Source organism: Crassostrea angulata, chromosome 4 (assembly GCF_025612915.1).
Source record: "Crassostrea angulata isolate pt1a10 chromosome 4, ASM2561291v2, whole genome shotgun sequence".
NCBI lineage: Eukaryota > Metazoa > Mollusca > Bivalvia > Ostreida > Ostreidae > Magallana > Magallana angulata.
The window spans coordinates 39,145,257-39,166,059 of record NC_069114.1 but is presented as its reverse complement, the minus strand read 5'-3'; the positions used below and the strand labels follow the sequence as shown (position 1 = coordinate 39,166,059).

General features: G+C 34.1%; 2 protein-coding genes across 2 annotated transcripts in view; both read left to right on the top strand.

The window, feature by feature from the left end:
- Positions 1-20,803, top strand: part of LOC128182051 (uncharacterized) — a 69,628-nt gene that overhangs the window by 43,613 nt on the left and 5,212 nt on the right. The window contains exon 3 of the mRNA XM_052850660.1: positions 10,390-10,521. Within this exon, the coding sequence (XP_052706620.1) occupies positions 10,390-10,521 (132 nt within the window). The remainder of the gene's footprint in view (positions 1-10,389; positions 10,522-20,803) is intronic.
- On the top strand, positions 1,360-6,952 carry LOC128182052 (uncharacterized). Its single transcript, XM_052850666.1, has 3 exons — positions 1,360-1,738; positions 3,555-3,744; positions 4,916-6,952. The coding sequence occupies exons 1-3, from the start codon at positions 1,518-1,520 to the stop codon at positions 5,549-5,551; spliced, it is 1,047 nt and encodes a 348-aa protein (XP_052706626.1). The 5' UTR covers positions 1,360-1,517; the 3' UTR covers positions 5,552-6,952.

Below are 20,803 nucleotides of genomic sequence, written 5' to 3'. Positions count from 1 at the left end.
CCCCAAAAAAAAGGAGAGAAATATTATTGTTCAATATTAGCATAATATTACACTTCAGAGTTGACAGTACAAGTGCTATATTCTGCAGAAATACTGGGATTGACCTCTTTATGCCTAAATTGATAATGAGGTAGGCATTTCAAAAGCACTGGCTGGAAAGAAAGCCATTCTTGGCAATATTATGCTTAGATCAAGCCCACTTAAAGAAAATGAATAAAAAGAGGAAGTCCTTATTCTAACATCTACAGGCATAATTCTTGCAAGTAAATGTCTTCCACTCAGGTGACCGATATGGCCCCTGGGCCTTTTTTTAAAATGTAACGTACAACGTCATGTGACGTCAAGGTCTAGACACACCAAATCATAAATGTCACGTGCACTTTGACAAGCCCAATATTAATTATAACAAACTTATATCTGCGCTCGCCAAAACGGTCGCACTGTCAATATATTAAAGATTTTCAACCAAATATTTCTGATATATTTTCTTAATTAAACTTGCTAAGACAAAGACGAAAACTCACCGAGTCGACCTCTAGTATGTGGCGGCCAACGGGAGGTAACTCTATCTATTCAGCACTAAATGGGTACCAACCATAAGTTAAATCCACAGGTACCTGACGTTACAATATATACTAAGTATGGGTATATTTTATTATTAAAAGAAAAATAAGTAATGTCAGGTGCCTGTGGTTAAAGAATGGTGTATTTTCGATATTGTATTCTTTTAAGTATTTTTTAAATATGAACTTAAAGCTAATTTTTAATGTTAATCCTGCTGTATTCTATAATTTCTATTTCCCATTTCCCGATTACAGTCTTCGGCCTATCATTTTCTCTCTTGCATTATGAACTTTTCTTTTAATATTATTTCATTGGTTGAAATGCTGTAAGAAAAAGGTAACGGAGGCTTGTCGAAAAATCTCGAAATTTACGGAGAAGGCCGAGCTACAACCATAGTAGGGCTAATACCTGCAAAAAGCTTATTTAGAAATACAAATCCAAGGAATTTTCAAGAATAAAACGGTATAATATACTGTGTGATAGGAAAAAATAGTTTACAGTGATTAAAAGATTGTTGCTAAAGACGGTAAGCTTTTTTAGAAATATCTACGTGTACCATTTTTATATACTTGAAGCGACTCGTAGACTTCCAATAACTGATAACAAGAAAAAACATTGACCTCATGCAATTTATATTGAAAAACTCATTCTGTGATAATAAAAATTTAAGCGAAGACAATACAAGTTGTAATAAAGTATTCCTGCTAATTTCGTGTAGAATAAATGAGTATTTTTCAAAAAAATCAACAAAAACCCGACTATCAGTTTCGAAAATCCCGGCCCGGCCCGGGTTTCGCTCCCATTTTAGTCACACTCAATTTTTTGGCGGGAATGAAGAATTTTAGCGGGAAAAAATCTCGGACTTCTTTGTATACTTGAATAAAAAAGCCCGAAAACTTCGAAATAGCATAACGTCATCTCCACGCGAGTAAACAGTGAGCCAAGAAGCTAAGATGACATCTTCAGAGAAAAAAAGAAAGATGGATGAAAATCCGCCACCATCAGACCCTGAAACCATGGTGACTGGATTTATCCACTGCGTGTCCCCAGTAAAACTTTCGGCAAACGGGAGCAGATATTTTAATATGACAATACAACGAAAGGATGAATACACCAATGCCGTCTCCTTCAGTGCCTCCGCACATCAACAAATGCTAGAAATGTCAAAAAACAAGTAAGTAATTGCTTTTTTCAATAGCGTCAGTTGAATGTATAGATTTTTTTTCATTGTAATTCCAAGTACCTAGTTTTCTGAATTCTTATGACGAATGTTCTCCTTGTACGCCATCTTGAACAGTTGAAGGTAACTTGCAATATATAATGTAGCCCCCCTTTTGGGGAAAGGCTACAGCTCTTTGCATCTACATAATGCACCCCTGCGAATGTTATTGTCATTAAAATGTTAGACCACGTGGTTTTATTTGACCCTTTCAGTTTCGCAGTAAAAATCGTACCTCGTGTATAAAGTCTATTTCACAGCAGATCTACTATAGTAGGTTCTTGTAGTCAAATATAAAATCTAGAGATTTATCGATTTTAAACTTAATCTTCATTAACTGATGAATAGAATGTGTTCTAGAAATAAATGTGACTATACAAAAATTAGTTTTTGTCTGCTGTTGCAACTAACATGCCTAAAAAAGATCTCTCCTGAGGATTAATTTTCAATGCGCGCCTGACCTAGTAATAACATCAATAGTGAAACAAACTATACCATTTTATGCAGAATGTTCCTTGAAAATGGCTCAATATACTAAGTTTTAATACAAAAGTTGAAACGGACACCCATTACTTTTTTTAAAACATGGTATTGCACACCACAGGCATCAAACATGGCTATGATTTTATTAAGCAACCCAATGTTTCTATTTTCAACCACTCTACACGCAGTTGAACACGAACGATAACTCTGTTCTGAATATTATCGTTTAAAATAAATAACTGCTACATGCTGAAATAAGACACATCTTGAAAGCTTTTCCCGTTTTAACATAAATCAAACTAGGATATGATATGAAAATCGACCAGTACTTACATATTTTCAGAATATTATCCGAACACTTGTACTTCCGCTCGAAATTTCACAGGAACTGAACAAATATCAATGAAGTCTCGTGAACTTTCATTCAAGCACCTCTGGATTTATTACATACTTAGCAACAATAAAGAAAACATTCCCAACACATTCGCAGGGGTGTAATGGTGCAATTTGCAGCGATTCACTACCATACAGATTTCGGCTCAAATTGTCAGTAAACGGTTATTTTATAAGTATGACAATAATATGTCTTACTTGAACTTCCCAAATTTAGTTATCCCAGACATAAATCGATCTAAAAGTATAACGGAGCAATCATATGTCCATTATTTTGTGTATGTCAACATCACAACTTAAATTAACATACCTGTTAACCTTTCAAAGCTGCTATGTGGGAGAATCTCCCCCTTACCAACTTGGCTAAGGGGGAGATTTTCCATAAACAACATTTTTTTTTTACATAAAATGCAAATATATATTTAAAATACTGTTCGATACCTTATTTTACCATTGTAATTAATGCATTTGCAGTCATTTTAAATTTTATTATTTCTTTGACTACCAGTGTGCAATTACAACTTATGTTGGTGTACATATTCAGAAAACTATATTTTTGTTTGCATGGTGCAATACAAGAAGTCAATAGTGCCACTTTTTATATTAAGACTTAAAATTCTTATTGTTCAGTATTGAACCATCTGTTAACCTGACATCTAGGGTAAACAAAGAAAATTTATTATGGTATTTTGAATTTGCACTGAAACTTTGTTAAGAAAATACCAGTAAATAATATTCATTAAAATAGATTTTTAATTTACAAAACAACATAAATTTCTACAGTATTATTATTAAAATCTCTTACAGTAGAAATATTTAGACTTGGCCTTGTTAAATGTGTACCTAATTGTAGTTATTGTACTGTTTGTAAAACTCTTTTTTGGTTACATTTCAGAACACCAGTGACACTTCACAATGTACAAATGTCACCCAGTCTGAAATCAAGTGGAAAATTTGATGTCAAATATAACCACCGCTCAAATATGACCCCTGCAAGAAACTTGGACTTCGAGTTCCAGTTGCCAGAGCATACTAAATATAGAACCATAAAAGAAGTAGAGGAAAACCTCAATGCTTTCCAGAAGGTAAAAATCGAATGTTAGCTCAATTAAAAATCAAGAAAAAAATTTGTGGAATAAATGAAACATATTAGTTTTACAAATAATGTCTCCAGAGTATACAGTTAATCATACCCCACTTAAACGAAGTCTGGGGAGTATATAGGAATCAGCTTGTCCGTCTACTGTCATCTATCTGGCCTCTGGAAAACCCAGCAGGGGGTATTACTTTCCTTTTGGACAGTTCTCAGGGCCATCATTCCCCGATCACCCCTTTCATCTGTCACTCGTGCCTTCCACTTCAGGGTTGTCTTCTACACATCCCTTATGTTCAAATTTTAACAAAACTCACACCAATTCAGTTGACAATTCTCTTGTTTTCTTCAATATTACTTTACGTTCACAACACACCAGAAATCGTTGGCTCAAGTTAAAACTTAAACAGTCCAGCAAATAAATAATACAGCAACTAATTCACATCTGGAATTTTATATTCCAAATCTATTTCTTTATGCGTCAACATTGAAAACAAATTTGAACCGAGTTCAACATGATGACGTCACCCATGTTTCTTGCAATACATTTGGCCACTCAGTGTAGTTTAGTGTTGTAATTTAGATAATAAAATACTTTCTTTGGTTGTTAGTACAGGAATTAATGTTGCAGCCATTGTAGATAAAATACATCAATATTTTTCTATAATTGCTGCGTCAATTCCTCATATTAACAAACAAAGAAAGTAATTTATTGTTTAAACAGTAAAACTAGTTTAGTACAAACACCAATAATGCAAATTCACATATATAGCAAAGTCACCTTGGATCCCCAGCTATGTAAATTTAATGAATTTCTTAAACGGTTATAACTAATTACAGATATAACAAGGTAATTTCTTAGGTCCTAGTGACTTCGTTATAACCGAGTTTTGCTGTATTTACAATTGAATTAAACTTTAAATTTACAATTAAAGAACAGTCAAAGTAAAATTAAATTTGTTTACTAAATATTGTTTTTAAGATGAATATGCCATATTGTATGTAGAACTGATCGAACAGCCATTGTTCAAGAAAACGACACATGTGGATTGCTCAGTGTTGTTCATGCACTCATTAATGGATATGGCTTTTCTTAAGAAATTAAAAAAAGAAATCAATACAGTGGATGTAAATATTTACCTATAAATATTTTTATATTTCAGACTTGTGTCAAAGTAAAGGTTTTTGAAAAAGGAGAAGCAGATGCCCAAGTTCTCAAGTCAGGAACAGAATTGAACAAGTGTAAATTAATTGTCTCAGATATTTCTGGAAGCATTCCTCTTACAATTTGGGGTGAAGAAATACAGCAAATCAAGGTTGGTGACTCCTACTCCATAACGAATGTCTCGGTCCGATCATTTGAGGGCAAAAGTTTGACAACTAGTCCAGACACTGTTGTAGAAAAGATTGACGACATTGGAAAATGTCTCTACACACCAACAGAAGTGTCAACAAATCAGAAACAACTTATCATTGATTCTGTGAGTTGTGTCATCACCCATGTGTGTATTGCATGTCACAAGAGCATCGGATCCTTTAATACAGCAGCTACTTTTGTGAAATGTACCAAATGTGGCATGAAGCAGAAAACGGCCAACATTCAAAACTCAATAAAATGCCAAATTCTTTGTGGTAAGGAGAGATTTACAATCAACGATTCCGTCATTAAGGCAAACAGCATCCTTAAAAGTTTCTCTGAAGCAGACAAAATCGAAAATCATCTCTTGTCCAATCCAAACATCACAGTGGAAGTAGCCACAAATGAACCAACAGTTCTGAAAATAATTAACATTGCGTGACTTCCTGTCATTGTCCTTGCATTACCGTCACTAAATTATCATGGATTTAAAGAAGCAATGTGACAGATAACATGCATAATGATGTCACCTTTTATTGCCAATTCATGAACTGATGTGTTGTTGTCTTGTTTTAAATAGATGGTCTAGTTGAATTTAAGTAGATAACTTGTACATGGGCTATGTACTTGTAGGAATTGTGGCATACAATCTTTTCAAGTTTCAAGCTAGTTGCCATTTTTTTTTCTCACTATGTTGAAGGGCTCCTGACACAATTTATTGCTAATTTCAATTTTGACATGATTATTTCAAAGATACATGTACTTTCAGTTTCATAAATTGAACTTTAATATAAATGCCTAAATTCAATGACAATAACATTTCTCATAACATCCAAGGAAACATCAGTCTTTGTAAACATGAGCCTAGTTGTTTTTGTCTTTAATATAATAATGTTTTACCAGGTGTTTTCTATCTACACACACACAATGCTGATGTATTGGTTTTCCTTCCTTTCTTGCATTTTTACTCTATAGTGCAAGAACCCTCTCTACACTGCACACTAAAGAGTTCTGATTCTAAGGTATTTTCTAAGCTTAGATTAATCTTCCCTTAAATCTGAATTCTAAAAATTAGAAATTTACAATAAAGTTCTCAATTCTTATTAATTCAAGTATTCTTAGTATTTTGAAAGGCCAAGATAAATTAACTGAACGTGTTATTTACATGTATTTTCTCTATTGAACTAATTAACAGAAATTTCTATTCACTTATACTGTGTTGTCTTTCAACATTTTTTCTGGGGGTGAATGCACACACCATATAGTGAAAATTAAATAAATAAGCACAATATTAACTCCTTTAGACATTTTTCTTTCAATGCCCCCCATCCCGCGAAACAAATGCACTTGTTTAGAGAGGGTCCTTAAATATTAAGAAAAAAATATTTTATTCCATCAAACTGCTAGGATGTATGTTCATTAAACACATCCCAATATCCAAAATTAATATTTTCCAGACAAAAGAAGTTTATAAACATGGCTTATATTGATACAAAATGCTGAAGAAAATTTACTGAATTTTTTTTTATTAACCTATAATGTCCAACTGATAGTGATTATCTTGGTTCATTTTGTTTTTATTTGACCAATTGGAGACCCTTACTTGTGTTTTCAGGAAATACCTGTACTTTGACAGCTACTTTTTACATTACTAGTCAAGTCCTTATATTTTTATGAGAGTTTGTAACTTTCATGTTCATTTGATGATTTGGTTCATTTTGTCTTTATTTGATGAATTGGACACCCTTACTTGTGTTTTCAGGAAATACCTGTACTTCAGCTACTTTTTACGTTACTAGTTAAGTCCTAATATTTTTATGAGAGTTTGTAACTTTCATGTTTATTTGATGATTAACAGATCCTTAGTTTTGTTTTCAGGGTCTACTGTTTCTTAATTTACATAACTAGTCATTTTGTTACTTCCTCATAGAATTAGTCAAGTTTGAACCTGTAGGTTTTTCATTTTCTAATTTTTTTTCTTCACAGTTTTGACAAATTGTTCAATAAAAAATCAAACTCATAAATATATTAATGTTTTCACTACAGACAGACGCTACATGGATAAATTTATTAACGTTTTCACTACACAATGGATAACCACATATATTTAATATATGTTGGCAAAAAAATTTCAATCACAACGTATCCTAAAGAAATTATATACCTTTCCTTTAAAATGAACAAAATCCTAAAAAAAAACCAAATTTTGTAAAATTTAAAGCACCATAAACAATCATTGGTTGGAGGCAATTTTAAAGGGTCAGTCTGAGTATATCAGATTATTTTCTATTGTTGGTCTTAATATTTCTTAGTAGTCATAGTCATGTTCAATCAAACTTTTAAATACGTATTTATTTCTACTACATATGTAATAGTATATAAATAGTGCCTGTTTGGGAGGGTAACAGTTGAAATTGACACCCCAAGAAAACCATTGTCAACCGACACGAAGTGGAGGTTGACAATGGTTTTCAAGGGGTGAAAATTTCAACTGTTATCCTCCCATACAGGCACTATTTATTTTGTTATACTGAATGTCTTAATTTTTAACATATTTTACTGCTTTTATGTAGGATTAACATGAATTCTACAGCGAACCGTACGCGCATAATTTTCGCACATGTAACAATTTTTAATGTTACCCGTTGCTAAGTGTGTTGCTAACGCCGAGGGTAATAGAACAGTTTATGAACTGCGTCTATAATAGATCACGCCTCATAACCGCAAGCTTGACAAATGAAAGTTTCTTCTAAACCGTCATTGGTTGCTCATGTAACAGACTATTACAGTGTCAATGTTGATAATATCAGTTGACCAAGAGCACAGTAACGACTGAATTGCATGAAAAAGATTGTGACATAATCCAAAACTTCACACTTAACTGAAATTGCCATTAAATTCCTAACAGGCTAGAAGTTTAGGTTTACATCAAAATTATGATTACATTACAACAATTATCATTCAACTACAAGTAATAAGAAATCATTCTTTGAATATTATGAAGTGATAATTTCGGTCGGGCGTGATCAAATCTATCATAAACCCTTCAGGCTTTATTGGATTTGATCACGCCCTGAAGCATCGGTAGGAAGTTGTTCAAACCCTCCCTCCCCTGCACTCGCTTCAATACTGAACTCATTTCGACTTCTACCTAGCAAGTTGCTCAGGTGAGCAATGTGGCCCCTGGGCCTCTTGTTTTTTTCTGCTTCCGATGCCTCCCCCCTCTCTCTCTCTCTCTGAAACTGGGGCTCTAACCCCTTTAGCCAATTTTTTTTGGCTTCCGATCCCCCCCCCCCCCCCCGTCTCTCTCTCTGCAATTTACTAATGCACTGATTGTGATTATTTTGCTTCTGTAGTATATGCACCCTCTGATCCTTAAACACCCTCTGTAGTATGCTAGCTAGCTTTGTAACATAACTGCATGGTGTGCGCTTTTGTGCTCATGCGTATGGGTCACTAACCAGCTAATCCAAGCACTATGGACTCTGGGGGTTCTAGCTAGTGCTAACAAATCTATTTTAAATGTTGGATTCTGGCATGAACTAAGTTTTATTATGCTTGAAAAATAATTTAATCATGCATAACAAACCCATTTTAAGAATAAATGTTGCTTGATTCAACTTGACTAGCTTCCTGTCTGCAGCTTCCAGTCTGAAAAAGATCGGATGGACAACATAGGACAGACCCGCTGCTAAATTCACTGATCTTCTTTGTCATTTTCTTTTGTTGTACACTATTCCCTTAATCGCATGTACATGAATAAAATTTAGGGATTAACCCCAAAACTCCCGATTGATGCAACGCCACCGTTATCAACATGTACAATCTGCTAAAGGTGCAAAAAAACGACGGCATCCTAACATCCAGACATGTCTTAAACTTATTAGAACCCGACACTCTTAATGAAGCATTTGGTCAATTGCTTATATGTCATAGCTAGTTAAGAGTGTTTCGGCGGTATTAATAGCACATGTCATTTCAAAATTATAATAAGGCCCGCCTCGTCAGGAGTTCACCTTATGCATAAATCAGTTAATCTCTTTGAACTTCATTTGGTTTTAATTTGGATCTAATGATTAGATCACCTATATTTTTGTGTTTACTGTATGCAACCATAGGAGGTGTTGTGAATAATTTTTTGCATACTTCGTCATGTTGTATGTTATCCCAGTATTTCATAAGCCGTTTCCTTAGCCCTTTTATACATGGGTTAAATTTGGTCACCAAAACGTTCGGTACAGCCTTTTTATTGTTTTTCTTCTTTTGTTTATTGAGAAGATCCATTCTATTTGCAGAAAGAGTTTCTTGCATAATAGGTTCAATTTCTGATTGTTTGTAACCTCTTTTTTCGAGATGAGTTTTGAAATCTTTGAAGATATTTAGTAATACAGCTTGATCACTAGTATTTCTCAGATGTCTGGTACATTCTCCTTTAATTAGGCCCTTGAAAACTGATGAGCTATGAGCACTCTGTCTGTGCAGGTATTGGAAGCTGTTAGTTGGTTTGATATATGAGCGAATGTCTAATCGCTGGCTATCTGAGAATCTTATTCCTTTGTATATGGTCGTGTCTAAGAATTTGACACTGGTGTGAGATAATTCATAAGTAAATCTCAGATATTTATGACAAGAGTTCCCTATGTCAAAAAATTCTTTAATTTCATCCGGGCTTCCATTAAATAGAATAAAGCCGTCATCTCTATATCTGCCGTCATCTATGCGAACTATTTTTTGATACATTTCTTAGCACTAGCTAGAACCCCCAATGTCCAGAGTGCTTGGATTAACTGGTTAGTGACCTGGCATAAGCACAAAAGCAGACACTATGCAGTTATGCTACAAAGCCAGCTAACATACTACAGAGGGTGCATACACTGCATAAAGGCAACCACAGTGCATTAGTAGATTTCATGAGAGAGAGAGAGAGAGAGAGAGAGAGAGAGAGAGAGAGAAGGAGGGAGGGAGTCGGAAGCAAACTTAGTTGCTTACTTATAAGCACACTGTGTACTACATAATCAGTTGTTTCACATAGCAGTGATATGGATTCAGAAAACCACAGTGTGGCAATCTGAAAAATTGGATCACACTCTGTAAAATTAACAGCATCAAAAAAGGGAAATTGATGGGTAGATAATAAATTTATTTACCTTTCCATGGTTCCTTTACAGTATTTTGTTATAACAGGTGGCTGTTAAGGTCCTTGGGCCTCTTGTTATACAAAACTAAATGATTATTTACATGTAAAACTGTAATAATAATAATAATTGCAATCACTTTTAGGTCATGAACAAGTTTGGCATGGATTTATTGATATTGTCTTCTCCTCACATCTGGGAATTCCTGCCATGGCAAATACTGTGTTGGATATTGAAGAAAATAGTTCCAAAAAAAGAAAAGTTGATGGACAGGATGGTAAGAATCATAAAATTTATTTAATACCATTTAAATTTATTTTGTTTTATACATTGACAAAAAGACAAGAAACTAATCATGTACATGTATGCAAAACTATACAAATATTATCTGGGGTTGATCAAGGTTGATTGCCCGAAGGACAGGTATTACCTAATGCATTGCAGCAGATGTCTGTGCTACAGGTTGTGGTTAACAGTTAACACCATAGGGGCCATGTGGGCCCTGCCTTTTCAAACTTTACTGGCCCACATCATGGTTAGAGGGCTCAATAAAAAATGGATAGTACAATTTTTTTTTTGTTAAACTTTTTTAGGGATCACAATCAAATACAGAATTGCTAATCCGGTAATACCAAGACATTCTGACTGATTAACCGATTAATCATATCAAAGTAGATATGCATTTTCCTTACTTTTTTTAGCTCACCTAAGCTGAAAGCTCAAGTGAGCTTTTCTGATCACATTTTGTTCGTCGTCCGTCCGTCCGTCTGTAAACTTTCACATTTTGAACTTCTTCTCTAAAACCACTTGGCCAATACCAACCAAATTTGGCACAAAGCATCCCTATGGAAAGGTGAATATAAATTGCAGAAATGAAAGGCCAATTTTTATTCAAAGCGGAGAAAACTTCGAAGTTGTAAAAAAAAAAAAGGTGGTACATTTCTCAAGGACTTCTGAGTCAAATCCAACGTAATTTAGCATAAATAATCCTAATGGAAAGGAAAATATAAATTGCAAAAAAAAAAAAAGGGCTAATTCTATTCCAAATTTGAGTTATTTAGTACGAAAAGAATAAAGCAAGGGGTCAATCAGTTTACAACTTTGGGTTTGGTATTTCTTATCTCGAAAATGAGGTTCTTGTTTGAAGCAGCCATATTGGACGCATGTTAAACAGGTCAATCTGACAAAGATGATTTTGTTTGTTGTGCAACAGTTTATGTGCGAAGGGAATCTTTGAAACATGCAAAAAATATTTGTGCCGACTTAGTGAAGTAAATTGAGGTTGAATATTTCAATGCGTTGACATTTTCACTTGTGATGGTGGTTTTAGCTGGTTTTGATTTTCGTTTCATTTTTGTTAATTATGCTTTTCAACTTCGGGGAACTATCGCCTGTACATATCAAATCAAACATAGACTTCGGTAAATCAGACAGCTGATTGTTTTACCTGTGCAAACTGAGCAAAATCTGATGCATTAACAACATACTATAAAATACTATTCATTTTTTTGGTAATTCGGTATGATCTCTGCATAATGGGTTACAAATGCAACATGTTTTGTTAAGATGTTCAGCCTTTTCAGTCTAAACAGAGATTATTTTTGCTGAATCAGATAGATATATGTAGTTATATATGTGATTCATTTTGAAAAATAAATTGCTCTTTCTTTGTTTTAGTGCATTTTTCCTTTGTTTTAATTGTTTACAATTTTCTATTTACTAACCATATTTGAGTTAAAAGCAAGATACACAATTCTATGTTTGTACACAGAGCTGAGGCGGCCATGCTTTAGTTTGTTTACATTTTAAATGCTGAATAGGAAATATCAAGTTTAAAAATCTTAAGTTGAATGTGAACAAAAACAGGACTCAAACCAAGCTCTGTATCTTGCTTATAATTCTATGATTGATGCTGAAATTTTGGTAGATCATTAGAAATGTCTTGCTAAACATTAAATACTTGTACAGAAAAATTAAAAGGATGATATATGCTATAACTACTTTCTGGTGCCCTGGACTTCTTGTAGGATGAATTATATGAAATCTATCTACACCAAACGCAAGTAAATAATCAAAGTACTGAAAGTACTGTAAGACGGTGGCGTCGTTTGAATGTGGCATATTACATGTATGATAATTATTGTCGTCGAAAACCCGCGGCCAGTATCGCATACATGTACTAATGCTTAACGCTTACATGCACAACTGGTCGTGAGTTTCCTACATGGATAACTATGTGGAAATCGTAGTTGTGTAATCACAATTTACACTTTACAAAAGCTATGTCTCTTGGCCGTCGTCTTTGGGGGAAAACCCGTAGATTTATTTCAGTAGCCTTTGTAGTATAGAAGTCTGCATAATTTATATATATTTGTATTTATATCGTTTGACATTAAAATCCGTTTTTGGTATGTATTTTGTTTGCCCCAGAATGCCTCATTCAATATGTGGGTTGCCACCACATAGTGAATGAATAAATAAAATTCAAAGCGATTTTATTACAATACCCCCAAATATTTGATTGTATAAAGAAGGGACATTTGTGGGTTTTTTCTTTAGACCTTTGGGTTGACCCCGCAAAGGGGAACAACTTTTGAAAAGTGAGGATTGGACTATTGTGCTTTAAAGGTATTGTAGATTTTTCAAAGTAACGAAAACAAATAAGGCTTTGGTATGATAAAATACTTGTCAGGTTTTTACTAACTATTTGGGCATACATGTAGTATGTTTATTTTCCGTCTCGACAGCATTTTCCCTCAATTTCTTCACAGGGAAAAAGTTGCAGTCTCGTGGGCCAACACACTTACTTTAATTTGTCTTCATAGCCAGTTAATACATGTAGGTGTATAGAAAACGGAATGAGTTTACAAGAACATGTTTGATAAAACTGGAAAATGCTTTTGGAATGCACTTCATCATGAAACCGCAGAGTCAATCAATATTTTATCTTCGACTTCGAGTGGTTTATTTCCATTAGCTCACAACAAAAGTGAATGAAAATTTGAAAAGAAAAATCATACAATATTCAGTCGCGGCAGTTTCATTAACCAACGTTTTAAAGTACATTTGTTCTATTGTATTTAGCTGTAGATTAATTCAAATCATTTGAATGAATTCGGGATAGTCACATGTATAATTATTTTATTGCTTCTCAGTACACTTTAAAACGCATAATTTACTTGCTACATTTAACTTTTCTAGTATAAATACAACAAATATTTATTAATTATTCACCAAAACATTTGCTTTACATAAGGTCATAATCAGTTCCTTTGTTTGGAAATCACATATTTGTTTAATCCTGCATTTAATATGCGAGATTTTGAAGAATCTTTTTTATATTTTCATTTTAAAAAACTCTGTGTAATGTCAGGAGTTTTGCACTAATATGTATAATTTTTACAAGGTCTTCAAATTTGCATCTGATTTGATTTTTTGCAGTATAATAATACTGTTAATGGGACATGTTGGGACATGTCTATAATATAATAAGAGCGTACAAGCAAAGGACTTTTCATTATAAAGTTGTATCTATGACCTCTAAATCATTTGTGTACAAAGGTATGTCTTCTTTATCAAAAAAGGACTCAAAAGATATGGACCCTGAATAAAACTGTTTATAATTATACATGTTTATTTCCAAAGCCGTGTGATGCTTCACTTTTTCTCCATCCCAAAAAATTAATGGCAATATTGGTAAACTATTCCGCACCAGATTTAAGCAAAATGAGCAAAGAAATAAATAATGTTTTCAGGGATCTTTTCAATTTCTCCAGGTCACGAATAAAACAGTAGTGGTAAAATGAAATCTAATGTTTTAACAGTATAAATCAGTTTTTAAAACACAAAACAAACAAAATCCAAGTTGAACGCACGTTTTTCTGAGCCGTACATCTGTGTATATTTTCATTTTATTCGTTCCATGTACTAGACAATAGATCTAGGGTTCGCAAATCTCGGCAATATTTCCGAAAAGCTACAGTTTAGTAGCTCAGTAGAATACTACAGTCATCTATGAAGCACATTCTAGCATTGCGTTGAGTGATGACACTATCTAACCAGTGTGTATTTCAATTGCGATTCGCAACAAGATCATAGTTCCGATTGACGCATTTATATAGACCCACCCATTTAAAAAAGCATGTTGAGAACATGATGCTAACACACGGAAACAAATGCTGAAGAAAGCTCATAATAAAGTTGTACTCACGAGTTAAAAATTACAGAGTTTATTTGAGAACAAACGGGGCGATGTTTACATACATGTAACAGTTAAAAAAAAAAAAAAAGCAAGGACGGGCGCATATGGAGAAAAGTCACAGATCGTACCTCGCTCATCGTATTACGTTATTCAGTTTACTGTGAAAAAATTTATCAGAAACTGTTTTAGTGAACAAATATATTTTACATTGCCTTTCACAATGTACCATACATGTATATGGAATATCGCATGAGTTGAACCGATTGTTTTTCCTCACAAAAAGCTAGCGCTTGCTGCAAAATGGAGATTCACGGGTTTACACGCCGTGAAATCCATAAGACGTTTTACAGCATATATCTTCGATTCCTTACAACAAATCTGTACTGAAAATTTTTGAAACATCGTCACCAGGTCCGTAAAATGACGAAGTGTGGTGTGTTTATATACATATAAAACTGTGTGTGAAATGGCGACTCGATTTGCACGTGAGTTTTTACAATCCGAGGTCGATGAGCGTGTTTGAGAGAAAATCATTGTAGAGCGTCAACATCAGTAGTAATTATTGTCTGATGAATATTGAGGTGCATGTATCAAAATTAATGATTCTACAGACTGAGAGGGTTATAAAATAAGGTTGATCACAGATCAGTCCAAAATTGATCATGTTTGTATAGTAAATTTCAAGTTTTTTGCATGTTTGAAAACACATGCACACTTGTAGAAGAAAGTGTGCCATCGATCGGTTGAAGTTCAATAAAATGTAATTTATGTAATATTCATTGTCAGTATATGTTGTGAATTCTTTGGAATAAGCTATCTTCACACGCTTGCGATGGAATGCCGAAAAAATCTTTCGGAGAGTCAATAGATTTATTTTAAAATTAAAACGGCTTTAATAGTTATAAACAAAGAAAGAGAAACATCTTTCGATTAAGTAAAACCGCTACAAAGTGTTAGCCTGAAAAAATCTCTGGAAGCCAGGCAACTGTATATTTATTTTACCTACTGGTTATGGAAAGTCCTTAGCTTTACAAAAAAAAAAAAACAATTTCTACACTGACACGATCCCACTCTCTAAGTTAATAACTCCATATTTTATAAACACATAAGATAATATGTACAGACCATGTGCTAATTGTGTGTAGCCTGTGTGCATTCAATTTATATGTTATCGGACCTTTACGAGAAAACGGAGCTAAATCAGATCGTTACCATCCTCAGCAGCCCCATAAATCAAGTTATAAAGGGCATGGATTGGAATGCTACGAGTAGTCTAGTGCCAATTATAACTTACTCAACAATGAAAATATTTAACGTTATACATTTCCGATGTAAATTAATATTTACAATACCCACATAAACAATGTATTGTCAACGGTGTCAATTAATTTGTTCTTGTTAATTTGATATTTATTGTCAAATTCATGTTTAGTTCTTCTTAAACCTTCTTTCCTTGATCCGCCTCAATCTTCTTTCCGATTTATTTTAAGTGTGCGCATTTGCTGTGCGCGAAGCTGCAGTGAGTTTTCCCACTGTTTACCTGTCCTTGAATTTCCTAGCGGCAGCGTTTGGGATCAAGGGCAGGCTATCCAGTCTAAGATACGGCAGATCTACGCACGTGGTGTAGATTTACAACCATAGGTAATCTTGTTTCACACGGATATTGAAATAAATAAAAGTATGTTTTATTATTATTAGGGAAACACTGTTAATGTGTTACACTCGTATACTAATGATGAACCCGTGAAATTTGTTCAAAGACTGCTTAAAGCAGAAAGAAGTTAATTTATTTTCAAACTTTGAAATTTCTTCGATTTTTGTAACCATGATGAGTTATGATTCATTGTATTACAAATGCATCACTACGTATTTTATAAGGAAATATACTGAGTATACAATCACATGGTGATGTTAAAATTGCAAATAAGAATACACAAACCATTTTTATATACTGATAATATTTGATATACGACTATTGGTACAGAAAATTAAATTAATGATATCTATATTAAAGAAAATGTCAGCTCGACACCTTTGTGGCCGTTCCGGCTGTTGATATGTATAGGGAAGATTCTAAATTGTAAAAATCGTGACCCTCGGACCAAAACTGGGGCCCCAGGCGGGGTTCAAAGTTTAACATAGAAATACATAGGAAAAATGTATAAAAATCTTCTTCTCAAGAACCATTGCACCAGAAATGCCAATATTTACAAAAAACCTTGTATATATAATGAAGATTCTAAATTGTAAAAATTGTGAGCCCCGGAAAAAAAGTGGGGCCCTAGGCGGGGTTCAAATTTTAACGTATATAGGAAAATGTTTAAAAATCTTCTTCTCAAGACCTATAATGCAACAGTTTGGAATATTACTGTGCATACATCCTTAAATAATGTAGATTCTAATTTGTAAAAATCGTGACTCGCGGACTAATACTGGGGCACCAAGAGGGGTTCAAAATTTAACATTTTAAAAAATATATAGAAAATTTTAAAAATGTTCTTCTTGAGAACTACAATGTTACAGTTTGTGGAATTCCTATACATGCATCCCTGGATTATGTTGATTCCTAATTGGTAAAATCGTGACCCCGGACTAATACTGGGGCCCCAAGAGGGGTCAAAGTTTAATATAGAAATATATAGGTAACATGTTAAAAAGTCTTCTTCTTGAGAACTACAATGCTACAAGTTGTGAGATTACTATGCATGCAACCTTGGATAATGTAGATTCGATAGTTTTAAATTAGTGACCCCTGAACTAATACTGGGGACCCAAGATGGGTTCAAAATTTAATGTAGAAGTATATATGGAAAATGTTTAAAAACCTTTTTCACGAGAACTACAATGCTTCAATTTGTCAGATTACGACGTAAGCATCCTTAAATAGTGTAGAAGCTGTGACCCTCAATCTAATACTAGGGCCCCAAGAGGGGTTCAAAGTTTAACATAGAAATATAGAGGGAAAATGTTTAAAAATCTTTTTCTAGAGAACTACAATGCTTCAACTTGTGAGATTACTATGCAAGCATCCTTGAATAATGTAGATGCTAAATTAATAAAGCTGTGACCACTGGACTAATACTGGGGCCACAAGAGGGGTTCAAAGTTTAACATAGAAATATATATGGGAAATGTTTTCAAAAAGTTTTTCTCGAGAACTATTATGTTACAGTTTGTGAGATTACTATGCAAGGATCCTCAAATACATGTAGTGTAAATTCTAAATTGTTAAAGCCAACCATAAACCTCGGACCAATACTGGGGCCCCAGAAGGGGGGTTCAAAGTTAGAAATAGCATATGCTACGAAATAGAATGTTACAAGAAACTGTTGTTCAGGTGAGCGATGTGGCCCATGGGCCTCTTGTTAAGACTGAATGACAATCCTTTCTTGACTTGCAATCTGATTAAAATTTCTATAGTCGCTATACGATGATTTGAAGAAACCCCACTTAAGGTCACCTACTGGTGAACTTTGCTTTGACCAATGAAATCGTCGGTTCCATTCCTCAGTTACATGATTTGGAAGTTATGCCAATATATTCTTTAGATTCCCTAAGGGCGTCTAATATCAACTTATGCTCCATCTCTTACTTGCTGATACTGAAAGATTCACGAACATGTGGCATCATTTCCTCGTACAACTCCATTTTAGTTTGTAACCCAAAATTACCGTTTCTAACACTTGCTCTGATTGCTAGAATAACTCATGTATATTTATAAACAAACGTTCAACAGGGGGTGACCTCAAGAGGGGTTTCTTCAGATCCTCTTGTAGCAAAAATAGAAAAACAAGGAGGGGATCAAGGATATGATTTTAATCAGATTGTCTCGACTTGAAGCTGTAACGGAAGACCTTCTCGTTGCTTGCAACGAGCTCGGCTCTAGTTTACGACTACCACCACATTACCTTCCCAAAAACCTATGTTAATAGTTCTCCTGGGCCTGGAATTGAGACCATTCAAAATTTGTCTTTTTATACTGCCATTTCGGATGGAAGACAATCTAGTCCATGCTTCCTTCATGACTTATTTGCACATCCAGTTTCATTGTGAAAGAAGTAAAAGAATATATGAGGAACATGTAGTTAGCAATATTTTTAGATGTATGAAGAAATAATTGAGAAACTGTGCACTTATCTGTGTTCAATAAATCTACATTTTTTCACTGGATTGCACTGTAGCTCTATTATTGCAAACCCAACATGGATGTACATGCTACAGCCGATGTTGCATTGCATTGAGTGATGACACGTTCTAATCGATGTGAATTTCAATTGCGATTCAGAACAAAGATTCTGATTGGTGCATTTATATAGACCCGCCCATTTATCAAATGCATGTAGAGAACATGATGCTAACATGTGGAAACAAATGTCGGAGAAAGAAAAGTTGTACTTGCAAGTTAAAAATTACATACAGTTTGTTATTTGAGAACAAACGGGGCGATGTTTACGTACATGTGTAAATAATGTTAGTGAAAAAAAAAACAAAGAAAAAGTTCTATAAAAGCAGGGATGGGCGCATATACATGTATACATTATATAGATTAAAGTCACGGATTGGACTTTGCTCATAGAATAACATACGTTATTCAGCTTATTGTGAAGAAATTCGTCAGAAACTGTTTGGTGAACATATATATTTTACGTTACCGTTCATAATGTACCATTTGTGGAAAATCACGTGAGTTGAACAGACTGTTTTTCCTCACAAAAAGCTTGCGGCAAAATGTAGATCCACGGGAAAATTTGGGTTGACACGTCGTGAAATCCATCAGACTTTTTACAGCATATGTCTTCACTTATTTGCTTATAATAAATCTGTACTGAAAATCTTTGAAACATCGTCACCAGCTCCGTAAAATGAAGAAGTGTGGTTTGTTTATAAATAACCCTAAAACTGTAAAATGGCGACTCGATCTGCATGTGAATTTTACAATCCGAGGTCGATTAGCGTGTTTGAGAGAAAGTCAGCAGCAAGTAAAGCATCAACATCAGTAGTAAATATTGTCTGATGAGTATTGAGGTACATGTAATAAAATTACTGTTTCTAAAGACTGAGTGAGTTACAAGATAAGGTTAATCACAGATCAGTCCAAAATTGAACACTTTGAGCTGTAAATTTCATGTTTTGTGTACATGTTTGAAAACACATGCACACTTGTAGAAGTGTGTCATTGATCGGTTGAAGTTCACTAAAATGCAATATTTATGTAACATTTATTGTCAGTATCTGTTGTGAATTCTTTGGAATAAGCTACAACAATATAAATACTGCCTCAACTTAAACTGATGCTTTAAAAATGATTGACTTTATCGATGAAGCATTGTGCTGAAAAATGTAATGGAAAACCTGTTTAAACTGTATTTTTGACAATTGTTTACACCATAAAAAAACATAAAGCGATTATTGTGAGAACTCTTAATCAATTATTGCAGTGATTTAGTTTTTGCAATCCTGATACAGAGTAAACGACACAGTTGGCAGTTGGTGCATAAATTATCAATACCGCAGGGTTCTCCTTAATATCACAAGTAGCAGGGGAATTAGAGTAAAGTAGGAGGCACCATAAGTGAGCGCCGAAGGCGCGAGCCTGCTAGGGGGGTCCGGGGGCATGCCCCCCCGGAAAATTTTTGAAAATAAGAAGCCATTTGAAGCAATTTCCTGCATTCCAGACACAAAAATGTAGCACACAGATGAGTAAAAAAAGAACGAAGTGTTTAAGAAGTGACCATTCACTAACTCATTTGATTGAGAATGCATGCATGAACGGTTTTAGGACAATAAGAATGTTGGAACATGTTCTTTCTTTTCCTTTGCATGTTTCTGTTACTCCTCAGGTGAAGATCTGTTTCAACCATACACAATTAGGAACCAAAAAGTTCAATAAAATCTTGCTTCAGTCTTCCAAAGCCTTTATTTGATTTTGATTTAAATGATCTTTTATCAAAAGTTTCGGCAACATGGACAAGATGAGTTCGGTTGTCGGATAGTGAAGTTATATTAATTCTTAACTATTTGTTTCCGGAGACAAAATGGATTACAACTGGTTTTTTATGTGTTTTTCTGTTCATTGCAATATTAACAATCACTTAAAAGTGTATTCAATGTACATTGTAAAAAAAAAGTAAAGACGACACTCGCCATCTTGTATAAGGAGGTCCTCGTTTCAAGCTACAGTGTATGTGTTAAACAAGTTTTCCAATTTCTCCAACGTTTTTAGACGAGATCTAGATTGAAAAATGATCAAATGACTTATCCCTTTCGTCAGACTAAGTCTGTGTGCCGCATAATTAACACATCGTGTCGAAATGTACAAGATACTCGATCGCCAAACTTATCGAAAGCAACGGAAGTT

Bases quoted from the DNA above. Each gene is read 5' to 3' on its own strand.
- LOC128182052 (XM_052850666.1), top strand. From the start codon at position 1,518: ATGACATCTTCAGAGAAAAAAAGAAAGATGGATGAAAATCCGCCACCA. The intron at 1,739-3,554 runs GTAAGTAATTGC...GTTACATTTCAG, and splicing joins CTAGAAATGTCAAAAAACAA to AACACCAGTGACACTTCACA. The intron at 3,745-4,915 runs GTAAAAATCGAA...TTTATATTTCAG, and splicing joins ACCTCAATGCTTTCCAGAAG to ACTTGTGTCAAAGTAAAGGT.